Raw genomic sequence first — 25,360 nt, forward strand, 5'->3', positions numbered from 1 at the left:
CTTTCATATAGGGAAAGCTGACAGTTTTGTAGTTAGCACAATGGAGAATTAGCGTTTACAATTCAGTGTAAATGAAATAAATGAAGATCTATTAAAAAATGACGAAATATTTTTCTACGGTGCACAGAGATGCGAAGAACCCAGACGTCATCAAACCAAAAGACAATTGTAAGAAGAACAAAGAACCAACATGGATGAGAAAATTCTTCTATATGTCACCTACGAACGCAGAGAACTTCTATCCAGCATGAATAGTTGATCACACACATGCTATGTAAGTAACTATAACCTTATGTATATGTTTACCCTTAGTAACTATGTTTATAAATCAGTTAGGATACATCATCGCTATGTAGTAATACACTAGTCCACTAGCCATTCAATTAATACAGGTTTTTGCGCTACCAGGATTTGAGAGGAGTCGGCAAAATTCACCTGCCAGTGGCGCCTTTGTCTGCTATCGAAGTACGGAGGCACGAGCGACGCGACAAGTCATTCAACGCTCGTCAGGTATTTTTTTTTAGTTCCATTTCAATATTCCTAACTGTTTCATCTATTATAGTCGTATATCTAGTTCTGCCTATTCTCCTATTGGGCATAACTGTTTACCCCGTAACTCGTTTGTGTACCTACCTACTATAAAATTATTAATGTTTAATTTGATTTATTTAGTTGAATATGGCAGAAAAAGTCATCAAAACAATCAAAAACTTTCGCAGTTGTAATCGTCTATTTGAAACTCTTTTCAAGAAAAACATCAAGTACTTGGCAGTCGTGTAAAAAAGCTCCTCAAAACTGTGCAAACAAAAATTAAAACGCATACTGCAAACACCTAAGCGCTACAATATTGCGTCGAAAAAACACACGGATGTTGGTTGGTCGTTATAAAAATGTAGGATCTAGGGAAAAGATCATCCTTGCCGTGCCGGGGGGAGGGGGAAGGGTGGCAACCCCTCTGATTTATGGTAACATGTCGCGAGGAGCTACCGCGTACGCGAAACTCGCTTTTTGTCATTAACTGATTTTATTCTATTCCCTTTCCTCTCTTTTTTTCATCTGATAGGTCACTTTGATAGTACCAAAAATACCTGCTCTCTCTAAAAACATAACCTCAAATTCACTCAAGTAAAAGGTACTGTCTAATAGTTCGCCAGTCTGTTTGCGCGCTACGTATTTTGATATAATATACACAAACAAACAGTGGTTTGAGTACTAAGGTGAAATGTAGTTAACTTTCTGCAAAGCTTTTGGTTTGTTTGTGAGACTGACAGCGACATCTGTTATCGAGTAGCGAGAAATTCAAACAAGGAATTAAAAATTTTGTTGATTGCACTTTATCTCCTGCTGTTCATTACTTGAATTTAATTAAATACTACAAGAATTAAAATATTATATTTATATTTTTTTATAATGAGTACATAAGTGTTCTACTTAATAAAGCGAAAAGGAATTTGAGGTAACCGCCATCTACTGAACATTTCTTCAACGAGCACGGAAAGTCCTTTTCAAAGTTATTCATGAGTGCTGGTAGATGGCTCTATGACAAATAATATAAGGAAAATTATAAGCGTATTTTATTTATACCTACATGTTTTTTCCGAAATAGGTACGATGTTTTTACACGTGATAAGAAATTATTAACACATTTCACCTTATAACTGTTTTCCGTGTTAATGAACTTTTGTTTAGCAAAATATTACCTAGGTATTTAAGGAAAACTCAGTAGGTAGGTAGTGTAGGTACCTATGAATGGTAGCTATGCACCTAAAAATTATGTAAGTAGCATCCTGGAAAATGAAACATACCTGCTTACGACGCGGGTGAAACCGCGGGAAAACGTCTAGTTATAAATACATTGAGTAAATAAGTAGGTAAGTACTAAAATCGTCGCCAGTGCCAATGACAAGATCTTAGCCTAGTCTTGAGAGGAAAGTGGTATGAAGCTTTCATACTTGGCCTCATTTTAGAGCCTAGAACATTATACACAATTTGCTATTAGAAAGAGCTAGGTAACCTACCAAGTGTTACCAAGTGTTTACGAGAAGAAAACTTTCAATTTCGTGTCAAATTGAATGCTTAAATGAGTTTTGAAAAAATGCTATAGTCTTCGTAATTATACTTAATAACAATATCTTAATAAAAATGATACCTACTTTTTTTGTTTATATCCTACTAAAGGCCCCGAAACTACTGAACCGATTACATAAATGTTTTCACTGTTTGGAAAATACGCTTTTCCCGAGTGGCATTTTATTCGAGTACGGGAAGTTGCCTCCGCAAAAAAACCGCGTGAAAACAGCCAGTCTTTCATAAATTACCTAGTTGTGCCAACGCGTAGTGGCGAATATCTCATTTAATGAGTCATAATCAGTTTTGAACGAATTAAAAATGGATCTTTCGTAGTACTGAGCACCCCAAGCAGGCTAGATTCGAACATAACAATGGCACGAAAGTCATCTTCAAAATAAAATTATTTCCACGTATACGCAAATCTAATTCAAGAAATAAGGAAAATATTGTAAATCAAAGGTAATCCAGGGAGCTTTCTGAAGTATTTCTGAGAACAGGTCCAACGACAAAACACGTGCAACTATACAAATATTATTCTTTATTCTGAAGAGTTTGTTGGTTGGTTTGAACGCGCTAATCTGAGGGACTTCTGCACGGATTAACCAAGGGGCATCTCGGGTAACTGGGTTGCAGAGGTCAGATAGGCAGTCGCTCCTTGTAAAACACTGATACTCAGCTGAATCCGGTTAGACTGGAAGCTGACCCCAACATAGTTCGTACTAGTTCAGTCAACATTTGTGTGCTGGAACATATACCTCATAAGTTGCCTGCTATTAAGGTGTCATATACCTATCTATTTTAATATTTATGAATACAATTGTAATTAAGTATTAGAAAATATGTTTAAATATATTATCCACTGATCGGCAGCCTGAGATGGTACAAATATCACGCCAGTCCTCCAAGTTCTAGATTTTGTATGTTTCCTCAATCACAATCTTAGCAAAATTGCTATAATAGCTGTTATTATGTGCAATCATAATTTTTATTATTATACTAAGTAGGTATTATTTATGAGAATGTAATTATTTTTAATGTTTTTAAGCGGTAGTGAGTGACCTCTGATCAAGTGGATATTACAGATGATCTGATCCCGAAACTTCTACATATAACTACATTATTTATTAATGTATTAGAATTTAAATACTGCTTCATAGTTTTAGTTAGACTACTATCCAAATATGTGTATTTAATTCAGCCGTTAAAGCGAATTTGGATCATGCAACCCAGCTCAATCATCAAGATCAATGAATTAAAAAATGAATCACAATAAATATTAAAAGAAATTCTTTTGGAGTCAAATGACAAAAGGGCAGAGGGCCTACCAAAAAATAAGACAAGTGACCTCACCATTAAAATTGACAAGCACGGAACTCGGAACTTCACGAAAGGTGAACCCTAGCCGTGAAAGGCAATAATTATATTCACAGCTCATTACTATTCTGTAGGTTTTCCATTACTTTAAGGTCTACAAATAAGTACCTAGTTGGGAATAATCCCAGCATCTGTTTATTTTCAAAAATAATATACTATAATAAAAGGCACCTAATATTTTAATCCACGTCAATATCAATATTACTATGTCTAACTGCCAAATAGGCAATCTCGGTAACTTCCCTCTAATTTTATTATTACCTTATCTCTACAAAAATACCTAATAATAGTAGATACAGTAGGCCTTAGTCTGATTTTAGAACATTTTCTAGTATAAACTATCCTTCACTGTGACTACTGAACAACAAAACATCTTCACATTTAATAAACCTTCTCTTACAATGGCATGTTAATAAAAATTAACATTAAACATACATTAAACATTTCTCGAAATCTCAGCTTCAACTGTCATCCGCATCATTGACAGTTCAGACATTTTCGATGCACAAGGCCGGTCACATTTATCACATTAACGGTTAATACATCGGAAGCAGCAATTTTTTATCCGATGCAGGTAAATGCTAGGGACAATAGCGACAGGTCTACTTACCAACTTTCTGCGCTCGCGCCGGCAGCGATTGCTGAGAGTCGGTTGCGCGCGCCTCTGAGGTGCGCACGCGAATACGATTCGATAAGCCGAAACTTCTCTGTGCATTCTATTCTTTTGTTTATTACAACTTGTATAAAAACGTGATCTTTTTTTATATGTAAGTATTGGTGTGAATTTGAGTAATATTTGTGCTAAATATTCGGCTTAAGCGATTTTTATTTAGAACGTTAGATTAAAACTCATGCGGTGTTTTCACTTACTTAGATCGTTTAACTTAGAAATGTTTAAGTTAACTTTACAGTCATTTTCGATTGACCTAAGAGTTCAAATGAAACTATTCAACATTATAATAATTACATATATACCTACCTTATTTATGAATCTTTAAATTAATAAATATTCTCTACGTACGATAGTAAACGTTGCGTTTGAGTTTCACTTTTCGCACGCACAATTAATAATTAATTTATTGGAGTTACTGGTGATATGAAGTAATCACAAATGCATTAGTAGGAACTAATATTTTGTAAGGTAACATTCCATCTAAATCACGTTTACCAGTTAACGACCATGTTAATAGCTTATTACTATGACGGGTTCTTAATTGCCGGTACAATAATATTTATAATGATCATAGATGCCTTTTTTGATCGAGACCGCATATTATATGCACATGTTCCAATGCCTATAAACATTCTAGTTGTTTCTCATCCCGAAGGAAATACTTCCCATACCAGAATAAAACATAATAAATAAAATACACAATAATGTGGCTTTCTATTTGCTTCAAATTCCACAGTTAGATACTTATCTACTGAAAAGCAATAATCTTAACAATGACATTTTTTTTTATATCCTACGCTTATTTATGTGCTAAATTTTATGCTAAATTTTACTTCTTTTAAAACTTCTTTGCGGATAAAATATTAGACCCGCCAAAGTATAAACATTTTAATGGGATCGGATGCAGTATGCAACCTCATACAATATTACTACTGGCTAACGCTAGCCAATATTTCGCAAATTCGTACTGAATGCGCCCGCGTCGGCGTTCTTGCAGTAACTTTAGTTTATTTTGTTTTTGTTGGTAAATTATTCTTGTTTATTTGGTAACACTATTCTATTTTCGAATATAACGTGGTACTTGACTTTGGGTGTTCAAAAATCTTGGGTGTTCAGAAATCACATAGCGAAACACGTGTTTTATATTATCTTTTTTTCATGTCTTCAGCTAGTAGGTATAGTGATATCTTTTGTAAAACAGCAAGTACCTACTCAACTGATTCTTACGATTTTCGCGGAAAACTTTCACCAAGTTATACTATTGAACAGAAAAGTTTGCCATTACGCTGTATCACGTTTTTATAATCAATAATTTCTAAGTAACATTTATTGAACAATGCCAGAAATAAATAGAGCTTAACCCTCCCTTTTTTGTTTTGAAATCATCAAATGACTTACACTGTGGGTGCAGCGTGAGGTGTTCCTAATGTCAGAGTTTTGCTAAATAAATCCCACCCTGTGCCTTCTGGAGTCATCTGTGTTTGATACTCTAACTAACATTTAGCTCAAAACTGGATACCTAAAGCCTTATGCCAGTTTTCACGCACAACCTCTTAACGTTTCCCTAACTAAGTGTCACTTAGAATAAGGTTTTCCCCAATACTTAATGATTATAAGAGACACTTAAACTTTGGTGAAAACGAAATTCCGTGTTCCCTAAATGCTCTTAAAGGATACCGAAGTTTAAGTATTTGTTGCTGAAAATGGGCATTAGTGTAGATGTGTAAATAGTCCAATGACACGTCCTTGAGCCATCAGTGCAGAGTGACTGGGGAAGTGTTACGCACAGCAAGCCACAGTTTAGAAAGTCAAGCCGGTGCACCGATTCATTGTTCGGTTCCTTCCGTTGATTACTTCACGCGTTCGCCGATCCGTTAATACTGAATTGCTGTAAAACTGGGGCAAGTCTGTGAGACTAATGACTGATATTAAATAGAAAATAAACACAGATGACTGCATAGATGAATGAAATTGATGTTGAGATAGGAAGAGATGTGCAAGCGCCTTGGTAAGAAGAGGAATGTCATGGATGAGATGGAATGAAGTCTTCTTCATTCCCGATAAAAAGGTCTAAATGTGATGAAAACTTTTACTATTTATACTCTATAAGATCAAAGTTTTCTTCTTACTAGCTGTTTTACCCGCGTCCCAAAGGGAACCACGTTCGCACCCGGATAAAATACAAATCCTTTCTCAGGCTATCGGTCTAAGTATCTAGCTAGACTATCGATGTACCAAAACTCATTTAAATCGAATCGGTAGTTCTGGTATTAAAGCCGAATGTATGTAGGGATTGATTATAAATATAAGTATTTTAGGAAGTCATTGCGAAAACTGCAACGGTAGTCATTTAAATAAAATAAAGGCAATATTTAAATGTAACTATTAATACCTCCTATGGCCTCTGAATGACGGCGGAGTATGTGGTACTTACGGCCTTATGGCGAAATATACAACAATGCGAGAATACTTAGAGTACCCGCACACTACAAACTTAAAGTCGGCTGATAGTTTCTTTGGGCTCATAAACCAGTATGAAGATGTATGACAGTAGGTACCTACACACATTACAATGACCAAGTATTTAGCCGGGACCAGACCGACTAAGAAAAGTTTAATCTATTTAATCTGCAGTGTGCGGATACTCTACCTTGCATGTTACTTTGTAAATATCATGGCTGCTATAATAGACGTTTACCAACATAAAACAGCAATCTAAGAATTACTTATTATGCAAATATTCAGTAGAATACCGAAGAATGGTACGGTGCCAACTAACACCTAGTTGAGAAGTCGCGTTTTTTGCAAATATTTAACGATAGTTTCAAAATTCCTGCTTTGGAACTCAGTCTGTTTAGTCAACTACCAAAGTCATTAACTTTTGAATTTTTCAATGCCAACGTATATCATCAATGATGCCTTATATTTGTAAAAAAATACTAGAATAAGTATTTCGAGCTTGATACAGGTTTGTCAACACACAGACGCACTTAGCACAGTCATGATTTAACGCATACAAAAAATATTTATGATCATTTCATTGATTTATTATAGGTATCTAAAATCGAAATTCGCATTTTTTTCTAAAATTTTGAATACGGTTTAATTATTTTTTTACTAAGCTGAATTGAATGAATACACACATATATTAATAAATTACAGGTAAGTATGCTAATAAATACAACTTGTCTTTTGACTTCCTCTGAATAAATTAATTATTCCCTAAATAAATAAATATTCTTTTAAATTACCTATAGATGTTATTCCAAAATCTTAATTTCCTAGCCTAGTTGAAGGCCAACTAGAAAACTGTAGGCCCAATCCAGTTTTTATGAATTTGGAATTTGGATTTATTTGAATTTCAAAATAGTTTTTATAAGACAAAATATAGTTCTATTTTGTCTTTAATTTACACAAAACTAAGTACCTATTTGTTACGCAGTAAAGTCAAATAGTTACCTACTAACAATTGCGAAAATCTTTATGGTTCATATTTTTTATCAAAATAGGTAGGTATGTAATTAAGCAAACGTTTATTACTGAATTTAATGCGTTAACGTCTACTTTTATATTTTTATGTTTAGGACTTGTACATGATAATAATTACTTTAACATAGTTTTTAGGTATAGGTTTATAGGTAACACTTTACCTCATAATGACCAAAAATATTTTTGTTGGCAACCAGTTAAACGTCCTTAAACTGGACAACAATGCTTCCTCTCTCAAGAACCAAAAACTTTCTTTCAAATTCACGAGTCCTTGGTACGCATATTGACTATAAAGAGAACGTCTCATATTCCAAAACTCAAATCAAATTTCAAAATAGGAACTAGAACCTTCTTGCTTGACACATCCGAACCTCATCAAAGGAGATGGCCAAATTTTCATAGAAAAAAAACCCAGAATCGACAGCAACGAAATGGGTACCAATGGGTTCATTGTTATTGACCTTTGATGGTGCCAAAAAATCCAGCCTGAAATCCATGGGGTATAGGAGCTATATCATATTTTCACAAAAATAAGTTCTGTTGAATTTATGTTGATTTATAAGATTATTGACATCAAGGCACATAAAAAACAAGGTACACAAACATTATACAAGGCAATGGTAATATCCCCATAGTTACAGAGTTTGCCTGGAGATTAAAAGGTTTTGTATTTAATCACTCCAGATACGATTAAGCACCGACCTTACCTACTTGGAGAGGTTTCGAAGTTACATGCAACCTTCACAACTGGCTATGAAATGTTTTTGGAGAAATTGTCTTTGAAAATCGCGCCATGTGACATTGTCAAATATAACAAATGACTTAGCAATGCAAAACGGTCCAATCACGAGTGTGCATTCAACTTCTAACGAACATCAAATAGTAAAAGTAAACTTTTTTGTGAACTAAAATCTTGATCGAAAAAACGTTATAAAAAGAGAACCCCATGGTTTTTAGATGATTTGAAATACTTTTTAAAATCCACAAATTATACTGAATCCAATCATACATATGAAGTTCCTGTCGATTCTGGGTGTTTTTTTGGCCATCTCCTTTCGAACGAAATGACGCAAAAACGTCATAAACAAACAATGCCACTGTTGATCTACCGTCCGGTATGTAATTGAGAAAACACTGGCCGTTTCGCAAGGAGCCTAGCCTTACTTTAGCTTGACCAACTTGCTTAGCAATCCGATTGCTTCACAGACCCTATACCGTGCTGCGTAATTTTACTTGCGATTTATCTCCTACCAAATGTGTGGGCATGTTATTTAGAACTTTATGCTCCAAGGAGTTTTTAATAGCTCAGTTTATTCACCTTTACTTATGTGGCTTTGCTTATATTCTTTCCTAAGTTAACTGTCATTTTTTGCAATTAAATATTAGCTATGGTAATTAACTTTGTGGTCAACGACCTCTATGTAGATTGAACATGACTGAATAACAATAGGACAAACCAACAAACAAAATACAGCCTTTATAATATTAGAGAGCAATACTGAACTAAACGGCCTTGCACTAATGCCTATGCTGCAACCTCTTGAAGCATACGCACTTCTATGGATTTTCCGAAAGGTTTTCTTTCTCAAGTAATATAATGCCTTCACCTCCAATGAGGGTTTTTGAAATTTTTTCTGCCACCGGGTGGCGCCACGTATGCGTCTGGTCCAAACAGCTGTCAAATAGTATGGAATTGTAGGTGCCGAACTTATTGTTTATTGAAATTCTGTTACATTGGAAGTGTTATTGATTTTATTATGGACTACGGTCAGAATAAGGTTTCCGAACTAAAAATTGAGCTAAGAGAGAGGGTGCAAAAGTCACTGGTACTAAGGAAAAGCTTGTTGAAAAATTTGTTAACACAATATGATTTAGCTTTTTTTATTTACTCAACCGCAATAGTAAAACAATAATGCAGTGCTTTAATTATAAAATAAAAAAAACACTAAAATCGTTCACTATTCATAGTAAAGATAAGCACTTTGACAGTTACCTGGACCTGACGACTCGGTGCTGCCACCTCGTGGACGCCATTTTAGAAAACCCTCATTATATTCACACCTCAATGAGATAATAACTGAGCATAGACAATAAGACACTGACATAATATGTTTTTGTTTTGTTTTTCAATCGTTCCATATTTAATAGAGTTGTTAATTCAACAGTTTTTTTATTATTGTACCTATGATTTGATTATTTTTAAACGATTGTTTGTTTTGATTTTCATAATATTGATTGGTCTTCTTTTTGGATTTAGTCCATCATAATTGCATTTATTTCTGTCACAATTTCATTGTCCCTTCAAATCTGTTTTTTTTTGTGTGGATATGAGCAATGTCCTTGTCTCTAAAATATAACAGACTTATTCCAACAAGATACTCTTCTATTAAGTATAATATATTAGACATGTAAGTGCCTTCGACTTTGAACACAGTATTGAAGCATTAGTAAATATTGCGTTAACTCTCAATGCCACTGCGTTTAACTGTAAATGCCAATAAATAAGTATTCTGTACTTAAGTAAGTACATTTTAGTTTCATATGTATCCTTCGCGTTTTCCTTTATCTTCCAAAGCCGACCCCAACATAGTTTGGGAAAAGGCTCGGAGGATGATGATGTATCCTTCGCGTAGGTAAAACAAGGACTTTTACAAGTTACCTATATTTGTTTTAGAATACTTTAGAATATGTATCGAGCTAAGTAGAGAAAATAATTTCATTAAAATAAATAAGTAGCGAAAACGAAATGATTGAATAGAACAGACCTGAGTCTTTCTGGACTAGACTCGCACTTGGCCGTTTTATGTTCCATATTTTTTTATAATTTCCAATAGAGTTAGTGAAAGCATCGTTGCCACTATTTCCACTAACTTTAGTTAGGTAGGTGCTTACCGTGATTACTTTCAATCATCTATGTATGTAAGTACATCATTAGAGATTCCGACTCTTCTTTTTATTCTCTAGTTTATAATGATGTTTTGTATGTCACACACAACGTCCTTTTCCATTTTTTTTCACGGAACGAATCTCAAATTTTAACATGTAAGAAATGTTTAGGCCCAATTGAATCGATAACATAAACGTCATTTTTCTAACAACTCTGCTATGAATTTCCTCGATCAAATTTCAAAGTAAGCAGTTGTTTCAAAAAAACAGTAGGGAGTAGGTATGTTGTCAGTGAACTTATGTCTTAAAGTTTGCGTGCAGGTAACTAGCAGTTAAAATGATAAATTAACGCATACTCTTGAAAATGCATACAGCAAGCCGGAAAATCTGAGGCACACAGATGCACAATCATGCTTGACACGTGCAACTAAAATGTAAGACGAAACAATTACACACTTTGTACCTACTACTTATTATGTACGTGTACCTAAGTAGTAAGAGAGCAAAATGACGAGCGGAGATGTCATAACAAAAAATATCCTAAGAAAGTAGCGTCACAAAAATGCGGGTGTTCGGGGGACGAGGAACGTTACTGCATAGATAGGTAGATAGATAAATAGATAGATATACTCTTTATTATGTCCAACAATTAAGAAACAACAACAAAAAACTAACCTAAAGATTTTTAAATCGGTGACACAATGGGCCAATGGCCTTCTTTTGGAATCCGCCCATTTTTTGTAACCAATATGTTGGGCAGATGTCTCAAAGAGCCTGAACGCCTCGTTAGTTCACTCGTAACTTATCGTTTTAGTCACACCCACCGTACGTTTTTGGTATGGTATCTCCGCGCATCTTTTCTTCTTCCGTGGTAGTGTAATATTGGAAAATGATGAATAACATAAAAGAACAGCTGATAGAGATAAATCAATATGAATCAGAACGTAATATGAATATCGCTTGAATACGTAATGTTTATATTATGATAAGCAACACACAACACACGCGTTGATTTCACGTTCTTTGTTCGAATTATATATTTTTTTTATATTGTGCAAAGATCCTGATGTCATAAAAATATCGCTTATGCATTACATAATACATCCCTCCTTATTAATAAACAAGGAATAAAGTTATGCCAAGTTTAAATCTATGAAAATGTATGTACATATATACATAGGTACTTTAAGTTATTGTTAATGGCCTCATATGTATTGTTTTTTCTTGTTGTCACAAAATATGACAGGCACTATCGATACCTAAATCTTAAAAAGTTGATAAATCTATGGAATTTTGGTAATGAGCGTATCCAACCACGACTATTAAGGCTAGTACACACTACCTTGATACATCAGTCACACTAATCGCACTACTTACGTAGGTATAACCTTAGCACGCACCGTCTCATTTTCCATTTGGTATGCAGTGCGCTCCGGCCTTTACGAGAGTAATTATTGCGGTACACAAAACCGCAACACTACGGTATTTTTTTTTATCTTTTTTCGTCTACATCATGAATGAATGCAATCTCTTCATAATCTATGAAGAACATAGGTACTTACCTATATAATTTTATCTATACTAATATATCGGGTGTGTCGTTCATAATCACATTAAATGAAATGCGTTAATATACTGGTTAATATATGTCGATTAACACAAAGATGAAAGAAAAATACGTAAAAATAAAAAAAATGATTTTTTCAAACAATGTAAATGGAATAAAAATGTGCAAAAATTAGAACGCCATATAAAAGTCAGTCATTACAAACAACTGAAATTCTCCCTTGAAAACTGACATACGGCAACTGATCAAAACATACGATACTCCTAACTTTATCTCTGCTTTACACATGATGTTGTAAATTATAAAAACGAAAAATGACTCCTGTGGCTAAACCACTGAATGGATTAGGTTATTTTTTTTACAATTCGCCATAGAATATCATAAAGTATATGTAAAGTAAATGTAGGAAACATTTTTTGTTTGTTTGTTTGTTTGCACTCGGATCTACGAAACCGACTTGAAAAACTCTTTCACTGTTGGAAAGCTACACTATCTCCGAATAGCATAGGCTATTTTTTCCTGGTACAGTAAAAATTCCCCCAGTATTCGGATAATACCGCGAGAAAACAGCTTTAATTTCATCAGAAATATTTTACAATAGAAAATAATAAATAGCTGGTAAATAATAACACAGAATAGAAAATCTGAGAGGTCAATCACCCTATGCATGGCAACAAAAAGTACTAAAGAAAATACGTAAATCTTAATCCGTCTTATCTGTTCCGGACTTAGAAACTATTATCTTCAGTAATACATCGACCAACAATTAGAACGACAGTCTAAGTTCCAATCATACTTGATAAGTATACATTGGGATACCGACAATGCAGTAAACTACCTTCTAATTAAGGAAACCCAAACCTTGAGGCTACTCATCCGGTGACGGCCGTCACTTCATAACTTGTATTTAGTATGCATGCACGCATACCTATTAGGTACCACTACTGTCTATGTGCTCAACTATGTATGTGTATCATGGTGTATGTAGATACCTACTGCACACTATAAGATAGGTTGCAGAAAAAAAGGCCTCATTAATCGTTTTCCTCCTAACCTTATCCCAATTTTATTTGCGGTCGGCGCTTGTTTTCTCCTTCCATACTCTTCTATTTTCCATCATCTTACAAGTAACATTCTTTCATAACATATCCACTTTCACACTCACCATCTTCCCCACAAAATCGGGGTCGGTTCATGGATCTTGCCATGACGAGTTCCTCCGTGTTTCGGATGGAACTTTAACGTTCGGAAGGCCATGATAGTGTGGAAAAAGGCCGGACAGATATAACATACCTACATATCCTCTGCTTTTCATATCAGCCTGCGAGGTTTTAAATACTCAGGTTCATCAGCAAGAAGACATCACATAAGGTAGGTACTTCTGGACTCTTCAGTTCTATCAAATGGTTGTTTCTGAAGAATATTATGTTGGTTTAGGAAAATATTGAACGTTTGCGAATTGCGGAAGGAGAAAATTCGTACTTTTCTATCACATAGATCAGAAACTGGCGAGAGTTCAGTTTCTTCTAACAACAGGTAGGTACTTAACATCATAAAACAATATCGTAAGAACAACATGCATTTTGATGCAACAGGCTGTTAACCGTATTCAATCTTTAACAATCGTTTTATGAAATGTTACGAAACGGACCGACACTGATCGAGAAAAGATAATTCCACCTACTTAACTGTTTACTAAGTTGCGTTATCAAATGCACTCGTTTTATCATCACGTATTTATATTGCACAAAGACTTTATTAATAATGTTAAAATAATTACGTCTAATGAGATGATATCTGAGTGCAAGAAATGTAAATATTCCATTGGGAAAGAAAATATTTGTGGAAACTTTGACTTCCTTTACTTATGTAACCAAAAATTATATGGGTATGATTCAGTGTTCAACGTAACTTGTGTTTCATTCGAATTAATCCATTTCTAATCGTTTTCTAGTCACTAGGTATATTATTGAACTTGAAATTAAAGATAATATTTTCTATTTACCATCATTACTTAAACATAACTAAATGTTAATTAACAGCAAAATGCTCACGTACTTTCCTCTAAGAGAAAGTAGTTACGTATTTTTTCGATAGCCGATATCAAACACCAGTTGAACTTTGCGCAGCCAAGCGCGCGGTACTCGGGCAGTCTAACAAACGTTCCAACGCGTGTAGTATCTTTTATTTGATAATACCCTATCATCTAACGTTAGCGTAACTCAGTATGTTATCGTATGCACGTAGAGTAACATTATAAAATGATAGGGTCAATTATTGCTCTATACATATCGTGTTTCAATGCGACTGTGAATTTTTTCACCCGTCTCGTGTTGATTTTGCTCACCGCGTGCGTGTATCATGCATTCGTTTTCGCGGAAGTTTTTCTAAACAGTTATAATTTAGTGTACCCTCCATATTTGGCTAAACCACTAGCTAGTGTAACAAGTGTAGTTTCCGATGTAGTGAGTTATTTCATAAGGATTTCTGCTATACAGGTAGGTAACTAATTTTCTTAAGCTACGTGATCTAGTTTAGTAAGACTAGTTTGACGCATGCGAACGCATTTTCTACACGCAATATGTTATGACTTTTTAAATCAAGCAATATGCTAAATATAAACAAGTGAATGACGTTATGAAACAGCTGATATATTATATCAGTTGATATACCTACCTACCTAAATGTATATTGCAAATATTGTAACTGGCTGTTTAAGTTATTTATTTACTGCTTGGTTCTACGAAAGTAAGAGCATATTGATAGAGTTATGCAATTATAAAAATGAGCTAGTAAAATGTGATTTCAATCAGAAATCTTTTGATAAGTTCAATGTTTAAGATATTTTCTTTAATTTTAATATTTCATTTAAAATATATGATATACTTAGTCTGTACTAGTGTGAAGGTAATCAGTTATTTCGCATTGCTGCTTTCAGGAATTGTGATCAATTTACCGGTTTGTTTGTAAACATGATCTGAAGCCGGTAGTGTCTTGCTGGTCGAATCATATTGTTAAAATTCATAACCAACGTATTCCGTAAATATGTACTTGAAGATACTTATCAACAAATTGGATACTTATAAAACCTGTAAAAAAATATGCAAAATTACCAATCCCTCTTTGTCAAAACATCGAAGCACCGAAAACAAATAAGTAGCAATGCCAATTTGTAACCTTCTTTCTAATAAGATAAAATATTTGTAAATATTTCTGGTGATCCATCCATCCTCCGAGCCTTTTTCCCAATCATGTTGGGGTCGGCTTCCAATCTAACCGGATTCAGCTGAGTACCAGTGCTTTACAAGAAGCGACTGCCTATCTGACCTCCTCAACCCAGTTATCCTGGCAACCCGATACCCCTTGGTTAGACTGGTGTCAGACTTACTAGCTTCTGACTACCCGTAACGACTGCCAAGGATTTTCAATGACAGCCGGAACCTACAGTTTAACGTGCTATCCACAGTCATTGGTGTCTAAGATTTACTTAGAAAGTACATACAAACTTAGAAAAGTTGCATTGGTACTTACCTGAAAATACCTTGTAAATATTTCTGGTGATAAACATTTGTTAAGTTAGACAGTAACAACAGTATTATGCAAAACTCGTAAAAAATTACATGTAAGAGGTAATCCACCGCAATTCTGTTGTGAAGCAATAAGAAGCTTGTCACAGTTACAAAAAAGTGAAAACGGATGTTTTTTGTCACAATTTGTTGCTTTGACAATATGAAGAAATCCTCACATTTTATTTTGCTCATTCCTTACATCTTCGTAGTTTAACTTTCCTCAACTTCACACTTTTGATTGACGAATTGAGCCGACTAATATACGACGACGAAATAAATATACGATTATGATCCATTAATTGACATCTTCGGACGTCTGGATGACAGTTTCTTCTCACAAAGACTTACATCGATCACGACGAATAATTTTGTCATTTTAATTTCACATCTCTATTACATGTGAAAAAATCTTCAATAAATGTACTTAAATGCCACAACTGCTGCCAATCTTCACGTTAAATCCTACCTAATACAAATACGCTGAGTAGCTGTCTCTAATCACTTCAAACACCTTAGGTTCAAAATAAATGATTCTCTCTTTCCGAGAAAAGTGAAATGACATGTGCCGACCTTCACCTTGTATCGTGGCATCAACACACGTCTGCGTGTGAACTCCCGCGCAGCTTGAACTTTCACCACGCGCGACAGACACATCGTAGGAACAATATGTACCTTAGATATATCGAGTAAATACGAAAAGTAATTGAGGTTTTGAAAAAATTATAACTGCGGGGATTATGTTATTATTAAGTTTTAAATTTGTTGCAATTTGTTGTTAGTAAGTTGAACTGAATAAGTAACCAAATTAAATGATTTTTTCAGAGCGCATTCACGCACCATACTTACTTTGGTAAACTCAATTGTAACTACAATAAATTCATGTGAACAGCTGTCATCCTTCCGAGATAGGTCAAGTCCTAAGGTCAAATCGATAATAATCAGGGGTCAATAAACAGCTGATCGTAGGTCTTTAAGATATCAATAAATTACTGATAAAAACATTGTTAATAATTATTTTAGATAACATTATGTTCTAATTCTTGTCTTGACGTCATTGTTCAAAATTTGCAAAGATTTAAAGGCAGTAGGTATAATTAAAATTTAACGTAAGTACGCCACTTTTTTGTGTTGAGAAAGAATTGAGCGGATAAAAATTAGGTCATTGTCAAGCAAACGTAATTACGATATAATTATGTACCTACACTGTATGTTCTGATTAGAACAACAGCTGGCAATATTTTGATAAAAAATATGATAATGTTGAGAAACTTATGTTTAAATGTAAGTAATTTATGTCTTGTCTCTTGTATAGCCTTGGCGGACGAACAAATTACCAAACTAAATAAATAATTTAGGTATACGTACAGTGGTTAGGTTTAAGTAGTTGCATAAATGACTATTGTTACACACTAAAACGACACTAAGAGTGAGATACAAATGCTACTTAGATACAATTGACTGACTGATATTCGATTACCTAATCGGGCATTAACTCTCTTAACAATTTCCTTAGAATGGTCTTACCATGATTACAATAAATATACTTATTTATTTTTCTATGATTTATTTCCAGACAATCATGATGAACGCGTTCATGCGAAGATTCCTCCGGTTCATGGTGTCACTGCTGGCCATCATAGTGGTGCCTCTGACCTACCTGCTGAACATACGGAGGAACAAGAAATGTCCGCCGCCCATCAACCCTATACTCTTCAAGTCCGCTACATCGTTAGCTGCGATGATTAGGACTAGACAGGTAAGAATATGAACCTAAAAAAACTTTTAGAAAAATATAAAACCGATTTAAAAAAATACCTTGAACCTTCTCCTAAGTCTGCCAAATACTGTGCTGAAAACTGCATCCAAATCTCTTCAGCCAAACGCGAGATAATCGCGCAGCGATAGGTTAACAAAATTAGGTACGTGCGACTCAAACTGAGAACCTCCTTTTATTGAAGTCCCTATACAAAAATCCCTTATCTTTGGAACCTCGGATGTCGGAACTGTGTGTGAATAAACTTGCAGATATTATGTAATATCAAGTTCTGTTTTTAAACCGGCTAAACTCATTTAACGTGTTAGTTGGCTGTTTATTTTTAGCCCTTAATGACAACTTTGAGTGGCACTCGCTATAAATAAATATTGTATGACATTCGGCAAAACCTTCCTACTACAATAAAATATAAGGAAACTAAATGTCACAATTAAAGTCTCATTTCTTCCAACGATTAAGTTAAAAGCGTGTCAAGAAGAAAGGTTTTGGCCTTGTAGTGAAAAGGTTATTTTACAGTAGCCGTGACCATCCGACATCCATAGTTGTAAGGCCATTGGCCATCGACTTGCAAGCAGGTTGCATTGGCGTCCGCATTCCAGTCCCATGTTATGAGATACTTGAATGATGAGTAGTATATTAAACAGTATCCTATATACTTACTCGACTAGTCTTTCAAGTCTGATATTGGAATGATGACCTATGTAATTGATTCCTAATGACCAGTATCTTTACTCTACACGTGGAAGTTTGACTAAATACGGAAGAGCTCGTCTAAGCTGAAATGACACGCCCCACTACCGTAGAAATATGAACTTATAAACATTCATTAGAAAAATTGCACAATCATCAATCATCAATCACACTAATTGTAACCGTCGGTACTGATCATGACTTCAAGGAAAACAAACCTAAAAAAAAATCAAATTATCTTCCAGATCACATCAGAACAAGTTGTAGAAGCATACATAGAGAGATGCAAGGAAGCAAACCCATACTTGAATGCTATCGTGGAGCCGAGATACGATGCCGCAATGCGAGAAGCTAGGGGCATCGACAAGATGATAGCATCCACTGATAGGACGCCTGAAGACCTGGAGAAAGAATACCCGCTGTTGGGCGTACCTATGACTGTTAAGGAAAGCATTGCTGTTGAAGGTAAGAGGTATTACGAGGTATAAGCTGCTAATCGCAGTTTCACTCGAGTCTTAAAAATACTATTTCTGGATACATTGAGTTTCTGTGCTATTATGTACGAGAACTTATAAGATAAGGTTTAATTACACGCTTCATCTGTAGTTTTAACGTGAGAGAATAACTTGGTGTCCACAATTCCGCTCATCCATCCATTAATTCGCGCAATAATATTAATGCGATGTTTTCACTATATGAAACTCCTACATGATTAGACTTTTCATAAGCGTAATGTTATTCCTTGTTAATTTAGTTTAGAGTATTATAAACAAAAGAAGATACCTAAATAAAATGTACATATATAGCGTAGGTACCTACTAGTAGGTGTATAAACTAATGCATAAGCCGGTTAAGTATTTAGATTGCAGTTGCAAAGAAAACCTGCATTCCCGTTACATCGTAATCAATAGGTATAGCTAACCATCGCCTATGCACATTTGCCGGCTATTTTATTCATTCGGGAGGATTTCCATTGCATTAGAACTAGAAATGGGCACACACTAGGTACATAGTAGATACCTACCTACTTACTTCTTCATCTTCGAAGAAAAAATATTTGACGCCTTTCTCTCTATATAAAATTCTCGAACTATATAAAACATGTCTTTAAATGTTAATTTTCATAAGCCTTCAGAACCTTGAAAGTAGGAAATAAAAAACAGTTATTTAATATTCATGTAACTTTTAATAAGGAAGAATATCTGAAATGAACTCGATACATTCTTTGAAATGCTCTGTCACATTCAATGCAAATTAATTAATCACTGCATAATTGCTTGAATTTTAATTATGTATAAACAGTTGAATATATTTTAACTGTAACTTATTTTATAATCAGAGATTATAAAAGATATAATAGGTATGTAATATATTAGGGCAATTTAATTAACCTGTTGACAACTCATGAGTGCAATGACCAAAACATGAGTAGGTATGACAAATGACGTTTACAATGACCATATAAAGTAATTTAATATTGACTAGGGAATCAAGGATAGGAAAATATAAACAAAGTACCTAATTATCGAAGACTAAAATATAAATTCCCGCCGAAATATCAACAAAACTTTTAAAGAAATATTCCTTTTTTTTAAGTCTACCCAACTGCATGGCGAAGCTCCCCATTTCGTCTCCATACATCCCATCCAATAAGGTCAGATAGGCAGTCGCTCCTTGTAAAAGACTGGTACTCAGCTGTATTCGATTATACTGGTAGCCGACCCCAACATAGTTGGGAAAAAGGCTCGGGAGATATGACAGCCCAATCCTTCAAACGATCCCACCAGTCTCAATCACAATTCCTAAATAAAAAACCATTACTTATTTCAGGTATGAGCAACGACTGTGGTACCGTGTACCCATACAGGAATCCAGCTAAGAGCGACGCAGCCGTCATAAGGCTAGCCAGGGCTGCTGGAGCCATTCCAATAGCCGTGACGAACACCCCACAGCTTTGTATGAATTGGGAAACTTATAACAACGTTATTGGAATAACTATGAACCCTTATGACCAGAAGAGGACGACTGGTGGATCTTCGGGAGGAGAAGTAAGTTTTGGAAAACCTCGTTTGGCATAACAATGGCGTGGATATGTTATTAGGGTACATAGATGTTGAAAACCCACATTCATTTTATTTGTGAACATGTAGAGATTAGATAAGGAAGTATATGAGGAATTATATTTATAGGCGGAATACATAGGAGGAACACATAAGGGGGTACGTAGGGGTACGTACGTTTAGTAGTGCTAAAGTTCTCTATTCTTCAATTTAAATTGGGATACAGTCAGTAATGCACTACCATCGAATTTACCTTTTACTGCAATGCAAGTTTTGCGTAACTTAATCGCGCAATTTCATTTCGGTAACGTTTCATAAGTGCCACTTAAGTGACGTTCTAAGTAGATCTATTGTAACACCAAAAAGTGTCACAAAAGTATGTCACATTACCTCAAGTTACATAAACATTATTCTTCACTTTCATAATGACGATAATGCTTTGAGGTAGCTGTGACTCTACTTGTACTAGTATAATTTACTAGCTTCCGCATCCGTAAGGAAAGGAGCCTATATAGCCTTTGCCAATAAATTGGCTATGAAAGATGTTTTCAAATCGGACCAATACCTACTTCTGGACATTAGTGCGTTCAAGAAAAAAAAACTCATGTTGGCACCTATAGATTCGTTTAAGAAACGACAATATTAAGCTGTTTGTAATTGCAGTTTAATCCGATGACCTTAATATAAATAGACTTGGTATTCCTTTTCCACGGAAGTAACTTTGGTACTTATCTACTTAAACAATTTTACAGTAACATTGCACATCTAATCTTTGTTTTTCTACTTTTACAGTCAGCATTGATCTCCGCAGCCGGTTCCGTCATCGGAGTAGGATCAGACATTGCCGGATCTCTTCGCCTGCCTCCCATGTTCACTGGAATATTTGGACACAAACCAACACCTAGACTCCTCTCGGTTGAAGGTAAAGATTACTTCTTCTTCTTCTTCTTCTTCCGTCCCTGTTCCCGTTATCTGGGGTCGGGTCTCCTCACACTACGGCGCCAGGTTGGTCTATCCTGGGTTGTCATTTTTGGCAATTGGGCTTTCTTAAGGTCTCTTTCGATGTTTGACCACCAGGTCAATGGCGGGCGGCCTCTACCTCTCTTTTGTTCTGGCAAGTTTAGTGCGATTTTCACTATATGGTCTTCATCTCGTCTCATAATATGGCCATACCATCTAAGGCGATTTTCCGTCATTTTGTCCGTGATCGATGCAACTTTAAAGCTCCCCCTTATGTATTCGTTCCGAACTCTATCCATTCTGGTCACCCCACCTGCCCAGCGCAGCATCTTCATTTCATTTACATGTGCTGTCTGTTCATGAGTTTTCTTGACTGTCCAGCATTCGGAACCGTACAGTAAGGCGGGCCTGACGGCTGTTTTGTACACTTTACCCTTTGTTCTTATGGGCATACGAGTATCACACATAACTCCTGTTAGTGACCGCCATTTCTGCCACGCTACATTTACACGGTGTGCAACATCGGTCTCTACGTTGGCATCCGGCGTGATCATAGATCCTAAATATTTAAACTTGTTTACTGTGGGGATAGGTGTTGATCCAATACATATAGTTTCAGGAGTTGCATTTCCGCTAAAGGGGCATTTCATGTACTCCGTCTTACTTTTGCTCACTCGGAGTCCGTACTTCTCTAAAGAGTGTGTCCACGTATTTAACGTTTCTTGCAGGTCTTTTGCAGTGTTGGCCGCCAGCACTATATCGTCAGCATATAGTATAGTCCACGGTAAAGGCGATGGAATATGGTTGGTCAGATAGTCCATTACCAGATTAAACAAAAAAGGGCTCAAAGCGGATCCCTGATGGACCCCCACTTTGACCTCGAACGCGTTACTTAGTCCTGCTGGTGTTTTGACTCGTGTACTGATGTCACTGTACATATCTTTGATTATTGATGTGTATCTTTCCGGAACATTTTGCGCTCTTAGGGCCTGCCACACGAGTTTGCGAGGCACTCTGTCAAAGGCCTTTTCAAGGTCGATGAAGGCAAGATGAAGATCTGACTTGTTGATCCTGTGTTTTTCCATCAGAATTCTAACTGCCTGAATAGCATCAGTGGTTGATCTGGATGATGTGAAGCCAAACTGATTTTTTGATACATTTGCAATAGAGCAAAGGCGCTTATGTATGATCCGCTCCCAGATAGTAAAGGTAGGTAAAGATTACTTAATGAAAACTAAAGCTATAAGTTGTAGTGGCCTAGAAGCAGAGCCCCGGCCTCTCAGGTTCATGTCGCGCAAGTCAAATGTACTTACTAAGTTTGTTTTAGACACCAATGACTCGAGTAGGTAACGGTGAAGCAAACAATTATTAAAACCTGGATTTTGATTGACAAAGCCTGATAACGGCAATTCGCTTTGGAGAGGGGAGGTTTAATTAACCCTCATTCTTTCTCTGCATGAAAAGAGGCCGCAGTCCTGCAGTGAGCCAATAAAATAAGGCTGATAATGATAGCTTTACAACTTCAACTGTTATTTGAATTTCACAAGATCGTAATTTTACTGTTCGTTTCGAAAACTTGATGCAATGTTCAAGATAGATGATGTAGCAGTAGGTACGTTCAAAAGTATTTATAACATTCTTTCAGGTCACGTTCCTGACTGCTTAGATCCTGATTTCGAGGAATACTTTACACTTGGACCAATTGCGAGGTATGCTGAGGACCTCACGTTACTCTTGAAAGTTCTGAAGCAACCAGGAGGCCCCGATGTACCCTTGGACAAGCCGGTAAGTTTGGAAATAATGAAAATAAAAGATACATAATAAAATATTGGTTGATCGATCGATAGTAATAAATGAGGATAAGTGCAGAAGAACGATGATGATAGAGATTGGTTAATTTAATTTAAAAAAAATTAGAATTTGCTAAATATTTCAAAGACAGTGTGTAGGTATGGTAGGCGATTACTCGAGCAAGTAAATTAATTCCGACAGTCTACATCCACAATCCAATATGTTTCTATTTCTTTGAAACTAAATGTTTCTGTGTTTACGTTTCAGGTCGACATTTCAAAACTGAAGTTCTATTACATGGATGGTGACGGCAGCAACGTAACAGACTCTATCGGTCCTGAAGTCAGACAAGCAATGCAGAAAGCCAAAGATCACATCAAAAATACTTATAACATCGAAGTTAAGCCGGTAAATATTTATGATCAATTTAATTAGTTTACTGCACATAATATTATATTAATCGTAATAAATACCTAATGGTTTTAAGGAAATCTGTTGAAGTCCCCGAGATGGTTTTTTTTATTTATCTTGAACAACTCTTTACTATTCCACAGAACCTATTGTAATATTCTCCTATTTGTTGTATTTCAGCTAAAAATCAAAAACATCGAACACATGTGGGAAACGAGCATCAGGATTTTGTTGAACATAAAACATGTCCGCAACATTTACACGGACCCAGAAAAACGCGACCAATGGGTGTCCGTATGGCCTGAAGTCCTGAAAACAATGATTGGCATGTCTAACCATAACTTCATCTGTGTATGTTACGGGCCTCTGACAAAATTCTTCGATGCACTACCAAAGAGTTATTACAAGAAGCTGCTCTCCATTTTTGATGAAATCAAGGCTGAGTTTGATGTAAGTCTGACGTATATTTTGCGCGATAAAAACAGGAAATATTTAATTTGACTTAAAAATTACCTGTCACATGACCATGAATAAATTCGATTAAAAAAGACGTAGGTCCCATAAGCAACTGTAAAATAGCTGTGTGTAACCGAACTCAATTAAAACCATAATTTTCTTTGTCTATTTTATTACAGAAAGTGCTAACAGATGACGTAGTACTACTACACCCCACGTTCCCGACGCCAGCTCATCTGCACTACAGAATCTACTACAAATTCCTGAACTGTGGCTACCTCACCATGTTCAACGCTCTTGGGCTACCTGTCACACAGTGCCCCATAGGGCTCACAAGAAAAGGACTGCCAGTTGGCATCCAGATAGCTGCCAATAAATGCAACGATCACCTAACGATAGCTGTCGCCAAGGAATTTGAGAAAGCATTCGGTGGATGGATACCCCCAAACAAAGAACTTGCCAACAATATCAAGACTGCTTAAGATAATGGTTGTAAAATAATAATTTGGATTAAACTTTCCCTTGAAGGCACAGGCAAATATGCTCGAAATAGTGCTTTTTGGAGCCAATCTTTAAGGTATTACTGGCAATTAATTATTGACAGTGATCTGGTAGCACATGTATTTACAGGGTAAAAACTGTAGAGAGACTGTGAGATTTGGGAACAAATATGATATCCACGAATTACTGAAAACATCCGTAGCTAGCCGGTCTACATAATTATGGTCTGAGTGTTTCAACCAACTGTAGCCTTTTTGATTTATTTGTCAGGATATTGAGGGACAAGGGACAAGAAGATCGAAACACGTATGAAACTTGTACCTAATTAGTTATTGATAAGAAAAAGCAGTTTTTTCTTGCTTACATAGACTTTTCGATACATATTCGCTGCTCTTTCTTGGAAAATAAAACGTATGTAAGTTTCTCGCTGAAGGTTATGGATTTATACTTCAGTTCTGTCTCGATTTAGGATGGTACTATAACGGTAGCTGGTTAGTCTCACTGACTCACAAAGTGTACATATATTTTTAACTATACAAGTTGAGTTTTGTACAGTTGTCGTCTTAGATCAGAATGATTCTGCGCCTTAACAAAAGTATTACTGTTGACCTAATTAATTTAAGAGTATTTATCCTAATATAGCTTTATGTTAAAAGGTTTAACTTTATGTTTTTATAGGTAGTTCTACGCGTCTTTGGTGTATAATAGTAATACGTCAAATTATGTAAAAGATCTGATAAAAAATAAAACTGGGCCTTCTATTTTCAGACTTTAGTCAAAATGCCTAAAATTAGTTTTTGAAAAGATTACCTACCTAGATACCAAATGTGATATAAAAACATAATCTGCCTAAATAATCGACATATCTATATGTTATATTATATTTTATTCCCTAATTTAAATAAATAATTTTGTTTACATCATTGTGTTGTAAAGTTATTTATCCTTCCTCAATAACTGAAAATATGGTCTACCTACTCTTTGTCTAGTCGAACAAAAATATTACTTAGCTTAATACCTACTGATCTCTCAATTTCTAGAACACATATTAAATCTAGAAAATAAATCACCCCTCAGGTTTGACTCGAA

The 25,360-nt window shown here is 35.4% G+C and overlaps 1 protein-coding gene across 3 annotated transcripts; it reads left to right on the forward strand.

Moving 5' to 3' along the window:
• Positions 1-375: 375 nt before the first annotated feature.
• On the forward strand, positions 376-24,673 carry LOC110384019 (fatty-acid amide hydrolase 2-B). 3 transcript variants are annotated; one of them, XM_064037321.1, is made up of 9 exons: positions 376-510; positions 17,202-17,384; positions 18,338-18,557; positions 19,923-20,140; positions 20,945-21,074; positions 22,758-22,897; positions 23,171-23,311; positions 23,495-23,764; positions 23,950-24,472. In XM_064037321.1, the coding sequence occupies exons 2-9, from the start codon at positions 17,208-17,210 to the stop codon at positions 24,250-24,252; spliced, it is 1,599 nt and encodes a 532-aa protein (XP_063893391.1). In that variant the 5' UTR covers positions 376-510; positions 17,202-17,207; the 3' UTR covers positions 24,253-24,472. The 3 variants fall into 3 exon arrangements, with proteins under 3 accessions (XP_063893391.1, XP_063893390.1, XP_063893389.1); XM_064037320.1 differs by lacking the exon at positions 376-510 and adding an exon at positions 4,058-4,211 and having other exon boundaries at positions 23,950-24,471; XM_064037319.1 differs by lacking the exon at positions 376-510 and adding an exon at positions 14,183-14,557 and having other exon boundaries at positions 23,950-24,673.
• The last annotated feature ends 687 nt before the right edge of the window (positions 24,674-25,360 follow it).

Source organism: Helicoverpa armigera, chromosome 12, assembly GCF_030705265.1.
Source record: "Helicoverpa armigera isolate CAAS_96S chromosome 12, ASM3070526v1, whole genome shotgun sequence".
In the NCBI taxonomy this organism is placed as follows: Eukaryota; Metazoa; Arthropoda; class Insecta; order Lepidoptera; family Noctuidae; genus Helicoverpa; species Helicoverpa armigera.

Coding starts and splice junctions, on each gene's coding strand:
- LOC110384019 (XM_064037319.1), top strand. CDS start 14,321: ATGATAGGGTCAATTATTGCTCTATACATATCGTGTTTCAATGCGACT. Junction 22,898..23,170: donor ATGTACCCTTGGACAAGCCG/GTAAGTTTGGAA, acceptor TTTACGTTTCAG/GTCGACATTTCAAAACTGAA. Junction 23,312..23,494: donor ATAACATCGAAGTTAAGCCG/GTAAATATTTAT, acceptor GTTGTATTTCAG/CTAAAAATCAAAAACATCGA.